This window comes from Artibeus jamaicensis, unplaced genomic scaffold (genome assembly GCF_021234435.1).
Source record: "Artibeus jamaicensis isolate MK-2021 breed Jamaican fruit bat unplaced genomic scaffold, CSHL_Jam_final contig_1998, whole genome shotgun sequence".
NCBI classification, from domain to species: Eukaryota; Metazoa; Chordata; class Mammalia; order Chiroptera; family Phyllostomidae; genus Artibeus; species Artibeus jamaicensis.
The window spans coordinates 24,003,371-24,019,900 of NW_026521407.1; the positions used below are offsets into that span (position 1 = coordinate 24,003,371).

At 42.2% G+C, this 16,530-nt stretch overlaps 1 protein-coding gene across 1 annotated transcript in view; it reads left to right on the forward strand.

Annotated features, from left to right (window-relative positions):
- Positions 1–16,530, forward strand: part of CRLF3 (cytokine receptor like factor 3) — a 42,387-nt gene that overhangs the window by 18,905 nt on the left and 6,952 nt on the right. Inside the window, exons 6-7 of the mRNA XM_037146816.2 lie at positions 141–273; positions 15,536–15,648. Coding sequence (XP_037002711.2) covers positions 141–273; positions 15,536–15,648 — 246 coding nt within the window. The remainder of the gene's footprint in view (positions 1–140; positions 274–15,535; positions 15,649–16,530) is intronic.

The following is a 16,530-nucleotide window of genomic DNA, read 5'->3' on the forward strand; positions in this document are numbered from 1 at the left end:
TAGAAGAATCTTTTCTTTTATTGAGATTGCTTATGACTCCTAAGAGTAGTCTCTTCTACTTCCAAGTTTTATTTAATGTGTCTGTGATGATGATAGTCCTGAAAAGATTCTAATAATTGTCATGCCTGTGCTTTTTAAAGAGTGGACAGCTGGCTTTGAGGGGTACAGTCTGAGCAGTCGAAGGAACATAGCACTGCGGAATGATTCGGAATCCACGGGTGTTCTCTACTCCAGCGCTCCCACCTACTTCTGTGGGCAGACATTAACTTTCAGGCAAGTGGATATTAGACTGTCATGTGTAGGCAGTATAATGAAGGGTAGAGCATGTATGAGCTTTGGATTCAAGCTTGTCCCGACGTTATTCCATTATTCATAGGCGGTGGTACCTTGGGGGGATTTCTCTATTTCTCTTTGCTCCATTTTTCTTATACGCGTATGTATTCATAGGCTTACTGTGAAGATCAACTGAGATAATGTGTTTAAAAATGCCTTGTTTATGTTTGATACACAGTACATACTCACGTTTAGATCTTTTCTTCTTGGCACATAAAGGTAAATAGAATACCTCTCAAAAGTCAACCTTAAGAATTCAGAGGCCCAGAATTTTTTTCCTTTGTGGAATCAATAAGAGTGGTCTCTATGAGAGACAACTTATTAAATGCAAACATGCTAAATATGTAATTCTCTGTAAAATAAAACTGAAAACAAATCTCTGTAACCACCAATTAATTTTTATTTCTTTGTCAATTTCTACCTGTATGAGAAAAACTTTATTTTTGTGCTTTCAGGGTGTCTGAGAGATACTCTCTATGGTCATGCTTCTAATTAGCCCTTCCTGGAAACCACAGCCCAGTTTGATTTAGAAAAGTAGAGCTTACCTGATGTTCACCATGCTCACAGTGCAGCAAACTCGCTTCTGAGTGTCAATTCTTGAGTTCATGAGATTTTATTGTGAATGCTTGTCCCAAGTCCCTCTCGTTCTCAGTCCCTGGTCATCTAAGGCATGGACAGTATCCAAATATGTTATCTAAGCAAATGTTGCCGCATTCTTCGCCAGCGAAGGCATTTGAACTGTCAGCAGTTATCAGATATACTTTCTCTCATTTTTGATACTTCCTCTCACCCCTTACATTATAAATAATGATTTAATAATCAGAAAAATACCAACCGAGAAAGAGAAATAAGGAGTCTAGTGGCTAAAGCCTATTAAGTCATTCTCCAAATAATGAGTTTTCTATACTAATGTACTCCTTTGTTTATGTCCCTTCTTTACAAAAATGCTTCCATTAGTGAATCTCCTAAGAACAAGGTACTTCCATGTAACGATAGGGCTTCCTGAGTTGATAGATTTAGGCCAGATATCTCAGACCGTAATAAGAATAATAGCCCTGGCTGGTGTAGCTCAGTGGATTGAGCACAGGCCTGCGAACCAGAGGATCGCGGTTCAATTCCCAGTCAGGGCACATGTCTGGGTTGCAGGCCAGTTCCCAGCAGGGGATGCATGAAAGGCAACCATACATTGACGTTTCTCTCCCTCTCTCCTTCTCCTCTAAAGACAGATAAATAAATAATTTTTTAAAAAAAGAATAATAATCACAGTAATAATCATTGCAATTAATATTTAAAGAGTATTACTATGTGCCAGGTACTGGTCTAAACATTTTACTTGTATTGACTCATTTGATTCTCACAATCACCCAAGGAATTGGGTGCAGTTACTCATTTTAGGGATGAGGATGCCAAGGCACAGGGAAGTCACTGACCCACTGTCACGTAACTCATGAAGGCAAAATTAGGGTTTAAATCCTGGCAGTCTGGCTTCGGAATCTGTGATCTTAACGACTAGTCTGTATTGCTTCTTGTTTGTCTTCCTGGAACAGTAAACATGATTCTAATTAGTGCTGAAATCTGTAGTTTTTCTGCCACTGTAACCTAATTCTTTTACCTTTTTGTCTTCTATGACCTTTATCTGGTGGATGGTGACCTGATGCTCTACTGCTTTTAAATTCTCCCTCTGTGGCTCTGACCAGTGTGGCTGAGTTAGTTGGGCTGATTTGGTCCTGTAGAGCAAAATGTTGCTGGTTCAATTCCCGGTCAGGGCACATGCCTGGATTGTGGGTTTGTTTCCCTCCCTGGTCTGGGTGCGTAGTAGAGACAACTGATCATTGTTTCTCTCTTACGTTGAAGTTTCTCTCTCTCTCTCTCTCTCTCTCTCTCTCTTTCTCCCTCTTTCTCCATCCCTTTCTCTGTCTCTAAAAATAAATAAATAAAATCTTTAAATTCTTCCTCTGTGAACACAGGGAAGGTCTGATAAGATGGCATACTTAGGTTTGTTTCTTAAGTCATTCAGTAAATATTTATTGATTAAATTTAAATCCACTTGCTCTCTGTGGACAGTAGGCTTCAATAAATCATCAGTTCCCCCTGAGACCCTGGACTGGGCCCTGCTTGGCAGGGCAGTGAACTGAAACTTAGTTAAGCTCAGTATTGTCTTAGCCATACCTTTCCATTTTTCTTATTTTTTTTTCTCTGAATGTGGAATGAAAGTGTTTCCTCTCTTTATTTAAAAGCATTTCAAGTATCATCAATTAGGTCAGAAAATGTGAGTTGGGTGGGCACTTCCATGTATGAGGGAGGGACCGATGGGCCTACTTGAATAAAGGTAAACTTTAATCAGTCGTTTGAGAGGTGTTCCTTGTAGTTAAGAGGAAGGTTGTACTCCTGTAGGCACTGCCCTGTTGCTTAGCCCAGTCTGTTTCCTGCTGAAGTTTCTGGAATGCTTGGAGCTGCTGAAGTCAGAGAAGCCAGTTTCTGGCTGGCTCTTCACTGTCTGTAGAGCCCAGTTTCATTTGGTGCCCTGGTCTGCTAGCAGCCCCTCCTTCCAGGCCTCTCCCTGATTTCCTGTCTCAATATTCCTGCTTTCCCTTTCCTTGCTTCTGAGGTTCCCTGCTCTTACTATTTTTAAATCATATTTTTACTTTTTCTTCTCTGTTACCTCTTTTCTTTAAAATAGCTTCCTTTCAAACAGCCTTCCTTAATCCTAATAGCGTAGGAAGTTATTGTCTTCCTTTCACAGATAAAGAAACAAAAGCACAGGGAGACTAGTGAGTGTCAGTATTCAAAGCCTGGCCATCTGGCCCTGAAGTCTGTGCTCGTAACCATTGTGCTACCCTGCCTCTCACAGGTAACATGAGGTGGTAAATCAAGGGGCATTTGGCTGGCTATTTTTATTAACTTTTTCCTTCAAAGAACATAAAAAAATTAATGTTCCATTTATCTATTGTATAACAAACCATCCCTAAACTTAGAGGCTTAAGACAACAGTCATTTATTTTGCTTAGGAAACTACAGTTTGCAGAGCTTGGCAAGTTCAATCGTCCCTGCTTATGTGGTGTTAGCTGGGGTAGTTTGACCAGGGATGGTGCATCTGTTTCCAAGATAGCTCAATCACACGTCTGGCAGGTTGGTTCTGGTTCTTGGTGTCTCTACCTGTAGTCCTCCAGGAGCTTCTTGGGCTTCCCCTCAGCGTGGTGGCTGGGTTCCAACAATGAGCATCCCAAAAGATGGGAAATGGAGACTGTCAGTTCTTAAGATGAGTCTGGAAATTGCCGGTTTCACTTCTACTACATTCTGTTGCTCAGCCAGTCATAGAATCATGATCCCAGGGAAGGGATCCGCACTTCTGATGGGAGAAGTGTTAAAGAATTTGGGGGCTTTAATTTTAGAAATGCCATGATTGCATTTCTTAGAAATGCCAAGATTAAGTAACCTGCCTGAGGTTGTACAGATTGTTCATAGTGATGCTGAGATTCAAATCCTGGTAGTCTAGCCCGGTAGGACTCTGCTTTGACTTAGAGTAAGGCAGGAGGCCATTGAAGGACACTGAGCAAATGAATGACATGATCTGACAAATAAGTCATTTTGGCTGCTCTATGGAAGATAGTCTGTAAAGTGATATGGGTGGGGAGGGAGACCAATTAGAAAGATGTAAAAATAATCTTGGTGGGAGCTAGTGGGGGCTTGGACCAGGGAGAAGCAGTGGGGGTAATGGTAAGTGATCAGAATCCGGATGCATTTGGAAGGAAGAACTAGAATGATTGACCGAAGGATTGGTTGCAGGATGTCAGAAGGAGAGGAGTCAGGTATGGTTGCCAGGGGTTTTAGACTCAGTAACTGTTAGGGTAGAACTGCCATTTACTGAGGGAGAAGGAGCATATTTCTGGGTGAATATTATTTATTCTTTCACAAATTAAATGTACGTTTCCTATTAGACATACAAGGGAAGGTGGGGAGTAAACAGTTGGATGCGTAATTCTGGAGTTCAGTGAAACAGGCCAGGCTGGAGATATTAACTTGAGAATATTTAGCATATAGATAAGTATTTAAAGCTGTGGAACTGGATGAGAAGAGCCAGGAAATAAATGTAGATAAAAGACATAGTTGGGGAGAAAAGGAGGAACCAGCACAGGATTCTGAAGAGGAGTAGCAAATGAGGAGGGAGACAGGAGAAGTGGGAGCATGGGTGGCCTGGGGGCCAGGCAGAGGGCGTGTTCCAGAGAGTGATTGGTTGTGTCAGCTGCCGCAGATCCATCGGTGAAGGAAGGTCCGAGATCGACCTCTGGGTTTTCGAGGCGGTGACGGACACGAGCAGTTTCAGTGGAGTTGCAGAGGCGAAGCCTTTTCCCAGTGGGTTCAAAAGAGAGAAAGGGAACTTCTGGGACCAGTAGACTTGTGGTAGCACCTTAGCGCCGAATTTTTTCACTTTTTGAATTTTTGGAGTAATAACAAGAATACAGGTGAGAGGACCCATAAGTGGTTTTTCAACAAAACTGTGAGGTACAGAAAACTTACATTCCAAATTAGCTGTCAGTACTTCCTAAGCCACAGCTAGGCAGGAAATGCACTGAAGAAATCATTTTGCTGAGGAGAGAAGTGCTGAATGTGGAGGGGCCAGTGTCAGAAGTCTCCAAACACACAGTCCCAGAGCGAGGGGGCCCCGCCCGAAGCCTGTGAGCAGGACTGTGACTGGCAGCGCTCGAGCGCTCTGCGCGAGGAAACAGAAAAGTGGGGAATGCCCAGGGGAGTCCAGAGTGCATCATCTTCGAAAACGAGAGTTGGGTCTGTTGGTGCCAGTGGTCTGTGAAGCAGCCTTTTGAGAAATCACGCCAGGTCTGGCAATAGAAACTCTTGAACCAGATGGGGTTCCGAGTGTCAGGGGAGACATTGCCTCACAAGCGAGTCACGCCGTAAGGCAACGCGTTCCTGCAGCAGTGGGGGACAGCCGTGGAGCCGTACATCTGAAAGTTCCTCTGGTTTCCCACCCACTTCCTTACATCCCTCCCACTGTGACAAGAAAACCCTGTTAATTAATACAAATAACACAAAATGAATGCTTGTAGTTCTGTACAGTGATAGGATAAAAGGAAAACCTTAAAAAGAGAAGTGAATCTTTTCTACAGTTGATGAAAACATAACAGCAAAAATATTAGCAGAAATGAGGAACAAATTGTATTCCGTGTTCTAATATTAATTAAAAAAGAGAAAAGTTTAATGAGTTGACCAAACCGAAGGTTAAGAGCAGTCTTTTAAAAGATCATCCTCACTTCAGGTGCCACCTGCAAGGTCAGGGGTCCCCAGGGCCCACCCTCACTTCTAACTGTGCATACATGGCTTCAAATCTCTGGGAGTCCCACACCACCGTCAGGTTCCTGCAGTTCACTAAAATGATTCACAGAACTTAGGAGAGCAACTACATTTCTGATTAGTTTTTTTTTTTTTTTAAGATTTTATTTATCTTTAGAGGGGAAGGGACAGAGAGAGGGAGACAAACATCAATGTACGGTTGCCTGGGAACTGGCCTGCAGGGAACCAGCCTGCAACCCAGGCTTGTGCCCTGACTGGGAATCGAACTACAACTGTCTGGTTCGCAGGCCCGCGCTCAATCCACTGAGCTACACCAGCCAGGGCTGATTAGTTTTATTATAGCAAGAGGATACAAATCAGAACCCACCAAAGGAAGAGATGCAGAGGGAGAGGTGCAGTCTGGGAAGGTTCCAAACGAGACACTTTCCTTGTTCTCCCGGATGCATGGCCCTCTAGCATGCCATTACATAAAGAGCATTGAAACCAAGGCTGCTCACTCAAACTCTAGTGTCCAGGACTTTTATTGGGAATTTTTAAAAGGATTTTTAAAATTTATTTTTAGAGACAGGGGAAGGGAAGGGGAGAGGAAGAGAAACATCAGTGTGTGGTTGCCGCTTGCGCACACCCTAGTGGGGGCCTGGCCTGCAACCCAGTCATGTGCCCTGACTGGGAATGAACCGGCCACCCTTTGGTTCACAGGCTGGCACTCAGTCCACTGAGCCACACCGGCCAGGGCTACTGGGGAGTTTTTTTTTTATAGAGGCATGGTTGATTAAATCATTCCCTGCTTAACTCAGTGTTCATCTCCCCTGCCCTTCCAGGAGATTGGGCTGAAATTATGTAGCTCAAAGCCTCAAAACTCTAATCACATGATGGATCTTTCTGGGGTGACCTGCTCCCATTCCAAATCAGATTGTTAGCACCAACTATCTAGGGGCCCACCTGAGCACCTCATTAGCATAAAGTATCAGTCTGGTCTGGGGGCCCACCACAAATAGCAAAGATACTCCTATCACTTGGGAAATTCTAGCGGTTTAGAGGTTACTTCCCAGGATCAAGACAAGCCAGATTCTTCATTGCACAATAATGTAACAAATGTCTTCTATCCTCTATTCAGAATTAATATTAGCCTGTTTTAATTTTTCAGGGAAACGAAATATTAGACATATTAGGATAAAATTCATGTATCTTGTGTTCCTTATATCCCCCCCATATATATATTTATCCATATAGTATTTTGTGTGTTTTAAAAATCTTATGAAACATAATTTCAGGCTTAGAAAAATCGCAAGAATAATACAAGGAATTCCAAAACCCTTCACTCAGATTCCTCAATATTATATTTGCTTCATGATTTTCTCTACTTTTTCCTTCCAAATCATTTTCAGTATTTTTTAAATATGTTTTTTTGTTTTAATTTTATTTTTATTAAATGTTTTATTGATTATGACATTACAGTTGTCCCATTTTCCCCCTTCAATCCCCTCCCCCCTGCACACTCCCTCCCCCCTGCACACCCCTCCCCACTATTCCCCCCCTTTAGTTTATGTCCATGTGTCACAAGTTCTTTAGTTTCTACATTTCCCATACTATTCTTGCCCTCCCCCCTGTCTATTTTCTACCTACCATCTATGCTACTTATTCTCTGTAACTTCCTCTCCCTTCTCCTCCTCCCACTCCCCTGTTGCTAACCCGCCCTGTGATCTCCATTTCTATGGTTCTGTTCCTGATGTAGCTGTCCACTTAGTTTGCTATTGTTTTAGGTGTGGTTGTTAATAACTGTGAGTTTGCTGTCCTTCCACTGTTCATCTTTTTTATCTTCTTTTTCTTAGGTAAGTCTCTTTAACATTTCATGTAATAAGGGCTTGGTGATGATGAACTCCTTGAATTTGATCTTATCTGAGAAGCACTTTATCTGTCCTTCCATTCTAAATGAAAACTTTGCTGGATAGAGCAATCTTGGTTGTAAGTCTTTGGATTTCATGACTTGGAATACCTCTTTCCAGTCCCTTCTTACCTGTAAGGTTTCTTTTGAGAAATCTGCTGACAGTCTGATGGGAACTCCTTTGTAGGTGACTGTCCCCTTAGCTCTTGCTGCTTCTAGGATTCTCTCCTTCATTTTAATCTTGGCTAATGTAATGATGATGTGCCTTGGTGTGTTCCTCCTTGGGTTCAACTTCTTTGGGACTCTGAGCTTCTGGACTTCCTGGAAGTCTATTTCCTTTGCCAGATTGGGGAAGTTCTCCTTTATTACTTGTTCAAATAAGTTTTCCACTTGTGGCTGTTCCTCTTCCCTTTCTGGTACCCCTATAATTTGGATGTTGGAAGGTTTAAAGATATCCTGGAGGTTCCTAAGCCTCTCCTCATTTTTTTGAATTCTTGTGTCTTCATCCTTTTCTGTTTGGTCATTTTTTTCTTTATTCTGGTCCACTCCCTTGATTTGAGTTTCAGTTTCCTTTCCATCACTATTGGTTTCCTGGGCATTTCCCTTCATTTCAATTAGTTTAGCCTGCATGTGTTCCTCTAATTTGTGGCTAAAATCAACGAGTTCTGTGAGCATCCTGATCACCAGTGTTTTGAACTGTGCATCCGATATGTTGGCTATCTCTTTGTTGCTTAGAAGTATTGTCTCTGGGGCTTTGAGTTGTTGTTCTGCTTGAGCCATAATGTTTTGGTCTGTTTGCACGTGTTATGTATGAGGTGCAGAGGCTTATGTGTTCACCAGGGTGGGTCTACCCAGTAGCTGGGTTGTGACTGGGGGCAGGGTCAGAGAGGGAGCAGTGGCTCTCTCTCTCGGATTCTGTCCCCTCTGCCATTTCCCACAAGCAAATTGGGCCCTTCTGGTGCTGGTTCCTGAGTGTGTGGGCTTGTATATGTTTTAGGACCCTGTGGGTCTCCCAAAAAAACTCTCCTGTGAGGCTGGGAGCCTCTCCCCGGACCTCAACCCCCAAAAGTTTTTCCAGTTGGTGCTTTTAGGCTTTATTTCCCATCACTGGGGCCCTGGGTTGTGCGGTCTGTCTGATTATTTTTAAACCTGCCTGGTTTATCTGTGTGTGAATGTGTATCCGTGGTCAGCCAGCCACCTTGCGAGCCTTACTAGGTTTTCGTCCTGCACCTTTTCCTGCCTGGATCCCTCTGCACCGGCCACCAACTCTGGCCCCTCTTACCGGTTTGGATGAATGGTTCGTTGTTGTCGGACTTCGGTACAGTTCAGTTTTCTGTCTGTTTTGGTTGTGTTTTTGTTTCTAAATCTTTGTTGTCCTTAAATTTGGTTGTGCGAGGAGGTATAGTGATTCTACCTATGCCTCCATCTTGGCCAGAAGTCTAAAGTCTCATTTTCAGTGTTTTATAAAAACACATTATCATTGATACAATACTAGTATTTAATCTACAGACCTTATCATATTTAATTATTCCAATTAATGTTTTTTATAGAAAAAATGATCTTGCATCATGTGGTGTAATCAGTTTTCATGTCTCTTTGGTCTCTTTTTTTAAATAAAGATTTTATTTATTTATTTTTAGAAAGAGGGGAAGGGAGGGAGAAAGAGAGGGAGAGAAACATTGATGATATGTGAGAGATACATTGGTTGCCTCTCATTTCCCCAAACCTGGGACCCAGCCCACAACCCAGGCATGGGTCCTGACTGGGAATCGAACTGGCGACCTTTTGGCTCACAGGCCAGCACTCAATACACTGAGCCACACCAGCCAGGGCTCTTTAGCCCCCTTTAACCTGGAACAGTGTCTCCATTTCTCTTAATTTTTATGATATGGACAACTTTGAAGAGTGCAGGCCAATTATTTTATAGAATATCCCTCAATTTGAGTTTGTTTAATGTTTCCTAATGATTGGATTCAGGTTATGTGTATTTGACAGGAATATCATAAAAGTAATGTGTTCTTTTTAGTGCACTGGATTCACTAGGATATATACCCAGAAGTGAAATTGCCAAATCATGTGGTAGTTTTTTTTTAATTTTATGGGGAACCCTCATACTGTTTTACATAGCAGCTGCACCATTTTAGATTCCCATCAATAGTGTAGTGCTTTGTTTAGGATTTTTGCATCTGTAGTCATCAGAGTTGTTGGCCTGTATTTAGTTTTCTTTTCTTGTGTCTTTTTGTGATTTTGATTTTAGGGTACTATGGAGCTAATTGGACCTGGCTTTTATGTATGTGTGGGTTATTGGGGAGGTTTCTTTTTTTTAAAATAATGTATTTTATTGATTATGCTATTACAGTTGTCCCCCTTCCCCCCTTTATTCCCCTGTACCCTGCACACCCCCTCCCACCCACATTTCCCCCCCTTTAGTTCATGTCCATGGGTCATAAGTTCGTTAGCTTCTAGATTTCCCACACTACTCTTGCCCTCCCCCGTCTATTTTCTCCCCACCAACTATGCTACTTATTGTCTACCTTCTCCCCCTCTCTCCTCCTCCCACTCCCCTGTTGCTAACCCTCCATGTGATCTCCATTTCTGTGGCTCCGCTCCTGATCTAGCTGTCCTTTTAGTTTGCTTTTGTTCTAGGTGTGGTTGTTAATAACTGTGAGTTTGCTACCCTTTCACTGTTCATCTTTTTTATCTTCTTTTTCTTAGATAAGTCCCTTTAACATTTCATGTAATTAGGGCTTGGTGATGATGAACTCTTTGAACTTGACCTTATCTGAGAAGCACTTTATCTGCCCTTCCATTCTAAATGAAAGCTTTGCTGGATAGAGCAATGTTGGATGTAGGTCTTTGGATTTCATGACTTGGAATACTTCTTTCCCGTCCCTTCTTGCCTGTAAGGTCTCTTTTGAGAAATCCACTGACAGTCTGATGGGGACTCCTTTGTAGGTGACTGTCCCCTTATCTCTTGCTGATTCTAGGATTCTCTCCTTCACTTTAATCTTGGCTAATGTAATTCTGATGTGCTTTGGTGTGTTCCTTCTTGAGTCCAACTTCTTTGGGACTTTTGAGCTTCCTGGACTTCCTGGAAGTCTATTTCCTTTGCCAGATTGGGGAAATTCTCCTTTATTATTTGTTCAGATAAGTTTTCCACTTGTGGCTGTTCCTCTTCCCTTTCTGGTACCCCTATAATTTGGATGTTGGAAGGTTTAAAGATGTCCTGGAGGTTACTAAGCCTCTCCTCATTTTTTTTGAATTCTTGTGTCTTCATCCTTTTCTGTTTGGTCATTTTTTTCTTTATTCTGGTCCACTCCCTTGATTTGAGTTTCAGTTTCCTTTCCATCACTATTGGTTTCCTGTGCATTTCCCTTCATTTCAATTAGTTTAGCCTTCATATGTTCCTCTAATTTGTGGCTAAAATCAACGAGTTCTGTGAGCATCCTGATCACCAGTGTTTTGAACTGTGCATCCGATATGTTGGCTATCTCTTTGTTGCTTAGAAGTATTGTCTCTGGGGCTTTGAGTTGTTGTTCTTCTTGAGCCATAATGTTTTGGTCTGTTTGCACGTGTTATGTATGAGGTGCAGAGGCTTATGTGTTCACCAGGGTGGGTCTACCCAGTAGCTGGGTTGTGACTGGGGGCAGGGTCAGAGAGGGAGCAGTGGCTCTCTCTCTCGGATTCTGTCCCCTCTGCCATTTCCCACAAGCAAATTGGGCCCTTCTGGTGCTGGTTCCCAGGTGTGTGGGCTTGCGTGTGTTCTAGGACCCTGTGGGTGTTTCCAACGAACTCTCCTGTGAGGCTGGGAGTCTCTCCCGGCATTCTTTATAGGTGCTTTTAGGTTTTATTTCCTGGCGCTGGGGCCCTGAGTTGCACAGTCTGTCTCACTGCCCATTTTTGCCTGGTTTATCTGTGTGTGAATGTGTGATCGTGGTCAGCCCCGTACTGCCTGCGCTCCCAGGTCCGGCAGCCACCACCGCCTTTTGCTGCCATTCCTCTCCACCAGCTGCTGACTCCCTCCTCTTACTGGTCTGGAGGAATGTTGTCGGACTTCCTTACAGTTCAGTTTTCTGTCTATTTTGGTTGTGATTTTGTTTCTAAATCTTTGTTGTCCTTAATTTTGGTTGTGCGAGGAGGTACAGTGTTTCCACCTACACCTCCATCTTGGCTGGAAGTCCCTGGGGAGCTTTCTAATTATTGGTTTATTGTACCTTCTAGTTATAAGTCTATTCAGATTTTCTTTTTCTTTTTTTAAAAAATATTTTTATGCATTGATTAATGTTAGAGAGACAGAAAGAGAAAGAGAAACATCAATTGTTGATCCATTTACTTAATGCATACATTGTCTGTTTCTTGTATGTGCTCTGACCAGGGATCGAACCCACAAGCTTGGTGCAGCAGATTGATGCTCTAACCACCTGAGCTCCTTGGCCAGGCAGGTTTCTCTTTCTTTGCTATCAGTCTTGGTAGGTTATATTTGTAGAAATTTATTCATGTTTTTTAGATTATTCAATTTTGGTGTATATTGCTCATAGGAGTCTCTTATAATCCTTCTGAGTTCTTGTAAAGACTCCTCTTTCATTTCTAACTTTATTTGTGTCATTTTTATTTTAGTTAATCCACTAAAAGTTTGTCAGTTTTCTTGATAATTTCAAAAAACCAACTGTTAGTTTTGTTGATTATTTTCTATTCTTTATATCTTTTGCTTAACTTTGGGCTTATCTTGTTCTTTTTCATTCCTTTAGGTGTAAAATCAAGGGGGTTTTTTGTTTGTTTTGAGCTTTCTTTGGATTACGTTTTTTAATGGACAAACACTATTTTTTCAGTCATTTTTAGTTTTCAGTTATAATTGACATACAATATTATATTAGTTTCAGGTGTAGACCCCAGTGATGACATTATAAAGCTTACCAAGTAATCATCCTTGTAAATTTCATTCCTGTTGACACCGTACATCGTAATTCTCTATGCTGTACCTTACATCCCCATGACTAATGAGTAACTACCAGTTTGTACTTCTTACCCCTTTCACCTTTCTCACCCATCCCCCAACTCCTCTCCCATCTGGCAACTATCAGCATGTCCTCTGTATCTAAGAGTCTGTTTCTGTTCTGCTTGTTCGTTTATTTTGATATTTAGATTCAATTGTTTATGATAGATATATATTTACTGCCATTTTATTGCTCACATTTGATCTTTTCCTTCCCCTCTTTCCCCTCTCCTCCTCCCTCTCCACCTCCCTCTCCTCCTCCCCTCCTTCTTCACTCCTTCTTCTTCTCCTTCTTGACCCTTTATCATTTCATGTAATACTGGTTTGGTGGTAGTGAATTCCTTTAGCTTTCTCTTGTCTGGGAAGCTCTCTATCTGTCCTTCGATTCTAAATGATAGGTTTGCTGGGTAGAATAATCTTGGATGTAGGTCCTTGCTTTCATCACTTTGAATATTTCTTGCCACTCCATTCTGGCCTGCCAAGTTTCTGTTGAGAAATCCCCTGACAGTCTTATGGGAACTCCCTGATAGGTAACTAACTACTTTTGAGATTTCTTTGTCTTTAACCTTTTAGATTTTAATTATGATGCATCTTGGTGTGGATTTATCTTGTTTGGGACTCTCTCTGCTTCCTGGACTTCTATGTCTGTTTCCTTTACCAGGTTAGGGGAAGTTTTCTGTCATTATTTTTTCAAATAGGTTTTCAATTTCCTCCACTCTCTCTTCTCCTTCTGGTACCCTCATAATGTGAATGTTGATATGCTTGAAGTTGTCATAGAGGCTCTTACACTATTTCATATTTTTTAATTCTTTTTGCCATTCTGATTGGGTGTTTTATGCTTCATTATGTCCCAAATCACTGAATTGATTCTCAGTGTCATCTACTCTACTTTTGATTTGCTATAAATCATTCTTTATTTCAGTTAGTGTAGCCTTCATTTCTGACTGGCATTCTTTTTTCACACTGTTCAAGTTCTTACCAAGTTCCTTGAGCATCCTTATAATTATTGTTTTGAACTCTGTGTCTGATAGTTGGCTTCTCTCCATTTCATTTAGTTCTTTTTTTTTTAATTTTTAAAAAAGATATATTCATTTTTAGAGAGAAGGGAAGGGAGAGAGAAAGAGAGGGAGAGAAACATCAATGTGTGGTTGCCTCTCATGTGTCCCCCACTGACTGGGGACCTGGCTTGCAACCCAGGCATGTGCCCTGACAGGCAATTGAACTGGCAAACCCTTTGGTTCGCAGTCCACTGAGCTACACCAGCCAGGGCTCATTTAGTTTTTTCTGGAGATTTCTTCTCTTCTTTCATTTGGGACCTGTCTCCACAGTGTTGGCTGCTTCCCTATGTTTTTTTCTATCTGTTAGGTAGAGCTGGTATATCTCTTGGCCTTGGTAGAGTGACCTTGTGTAATAGGTGTCCTGTTGATCCTGGTGGCGCAGCCTCGCCAGTCATCTGAGCCCAGTGCTCTGGATGTGCACCGTGTGAGCTGTGTGCACTGGTCTGTTGTAGTTGAGCCTTGACTGCCATTGGCATCACAGGGAGGGATTGACCCCCATACCAGTTGGCTGTAAGGACCAGCTGCTGTGCAGGAGTCAACCCTATGGATCAGGACTTATTGCTTCACTGGGGCTTTGGCGCTCACCAAGTCTACCCCTTGACTATGTCACTTGTAGGGGTGGTATGGTTGTAATCAGACATGGTCTGGGGCTGTCCACCAGGTGTACCTCCTGCTAGGTGCAAAGTCAGCCACTGCCTTTGCCCTGACTAAGGCTACCTGGCACAAGCTACAGAGCATTCCATAGATGGCTGCTACTTGTGGTGGTCTTGGAGGTGCTCAGGAGAGGCCAGGCTGTGAACCAAGGCTGGTTGCCATTAGTGCCAGGCCTGGGGACACTTAGTAAGAAGTAAGGCATACACAGAGGCCAGATGTTGCTTATTCGAGAAATTTTAGAAAGTCCAAAACATGAGGTAGGATAGGCCCAGACATGCTGAAAATGTTGCATAGCTTCTTACACCTTCAATATTAAAATGGCTGCACAGCCCTGTCTGGTTTGGCTCAGTGGACTGAGTGCCGGCTTACAAACCGAAAAGTAGCCAGTTTGAGTCCCTGACAGGGCACATCCTTGGGTTTCGGGCCAGGTCCCCAGTTGGTGATGTGCAAGAGGCAACCGATCAGTGTTTCTCTCACACATCAGTGTTTCTCTTCCTCTCTGTTTCCTTTCCCCTCTCTCTAAAAAATAAATCTTAAAAAAAATTATAAATATAAAATAAAATGGCTGCACAAAAATTCACCAATTTTGGTAATTTAAAAAAAAATGCACACTGGAGCCCTGGCTGGTGTAGCTCAGTGGATTGAGAGTGGGCCTGTGAACCAGAGTATCTCGGTTCGATTCCCAGTCAGGGCACATGCCTTGGTTGCAGGCCAGTTCCCATCAGGGGACAGACAGAAGGCAACCATACGTTGATATTTTCCTCCCTCTCTCCTTCCCTTCCCCTCTAAAGATAAATTAAAAAAAAATGCACACTGGTATGAGAGTTGTCAGTATAATCTAACAAAATTGTTTTGAATGAAGTTAAAGACAACTGAGCTCTACCAGAGCCATTGTGTGGAAGAACTAAATGAATCTTTGGCCAATCCAGTAGATAAATACAAAATTTTTACAACAGTGCCTGAAATAGTAGGTAATTGTTAGCTATTTTTAAAAAGATGTTATTTATTTATTTTTAGAGAGAGGGGAAGGGAGGGAGAGGGAGGGGAAGTGAAACATCAATGTGTGGTTGCCTCTTGCGCACCCTCTGCTGGGGACCTGGCCTGCAACCCAGGCGTGTGCCCTGACTGGGAATCAAACTGGCAATGCTTTGGTTCACAGGCCAGCACTCAATCCACTGAGCCACACCAGCCAGGGCTGTTAGCTATTATTAATAGCATTTGTGATGAGATTATTATTTTTATGCTTAATAACTGTTATATATTATGTTAAGAAAAGATGGAATGATCTTTCTACATTTGCAGAGTTGAAACTGTGGGACAGCCAGACAGGAGAGACAGCATAGGCGTGTGTGCAGAAAAACAGAATGGATATGACTCTCTACAGCGGGACCAAGCCGTGTGCATTAGTACAAACGGTGAGAAGGCACTGCCATTCTCTTTGAAATATATGAATGACTACAGCAAGATACAAGTCTGTCCCAATAGCACACGTTTATAGCAGGAGATGAGAAAATACGGGTCTTAATGACATATCTACATGGCTGCTCTGTACCCTTTATAAATAATAAATTGTTTAACCCCTTTAACAAATTTTTGTAGTGGAGAGTAGTATCATTTCCATTTCTTAGGGGATGAAAACAGCCCCAGAAAGGTTAAATGACTGGAGGTGGGTGAGCTGGGATTTGCTCTCCAGGGAGTCACCTCTGCGTTCTGTGTGCACAGCTCATCTACATTCACCGTAGATTCGGGCACCAGGGAGAGAGTTCACTTAATTTCTTATGTTTCCCTAGATTGTTTGGTTCCTTACCAATCACGATATCGTGTAATCACGATGATTATACTTTGAAAGTCATGTTAAGACATGTTAACATTTTTGTGTGGGTGGGGCAGTATAGGTAGAACAAGATTCTTCTTTATTCCATGTGAAACAGTCTTGCTATTATTCCGCAGAATGTAATTTTACAATGGAATCAAGTTTCTCTTGGTGCCATCCATATAGGAAATTCATAGTTTCTGTTCTTTTTTTTTTTTAAGCAACCAATGAATGCATAATAAGTGGAACAAGTCAGTGTTTCTCTGTCTCTTCCCCCTCTTCTTCTCTCTCAAATCACTAAATAAGAATTTTTTTAAAAAGGCAAGTCTCATTTTCAAGTGCTGGCGAAAGCAAGTGCAGGCTGTGCCCCTGGGCGCAGCCTGCAGTCTCTGTGCTGAAAGCAGAACCCTCGACCAGACCTCTAACGTACTATTAAAGCTTTAACCTCTTCTTTCTGTCATGAGGATGAGGGTTAATTAAATGA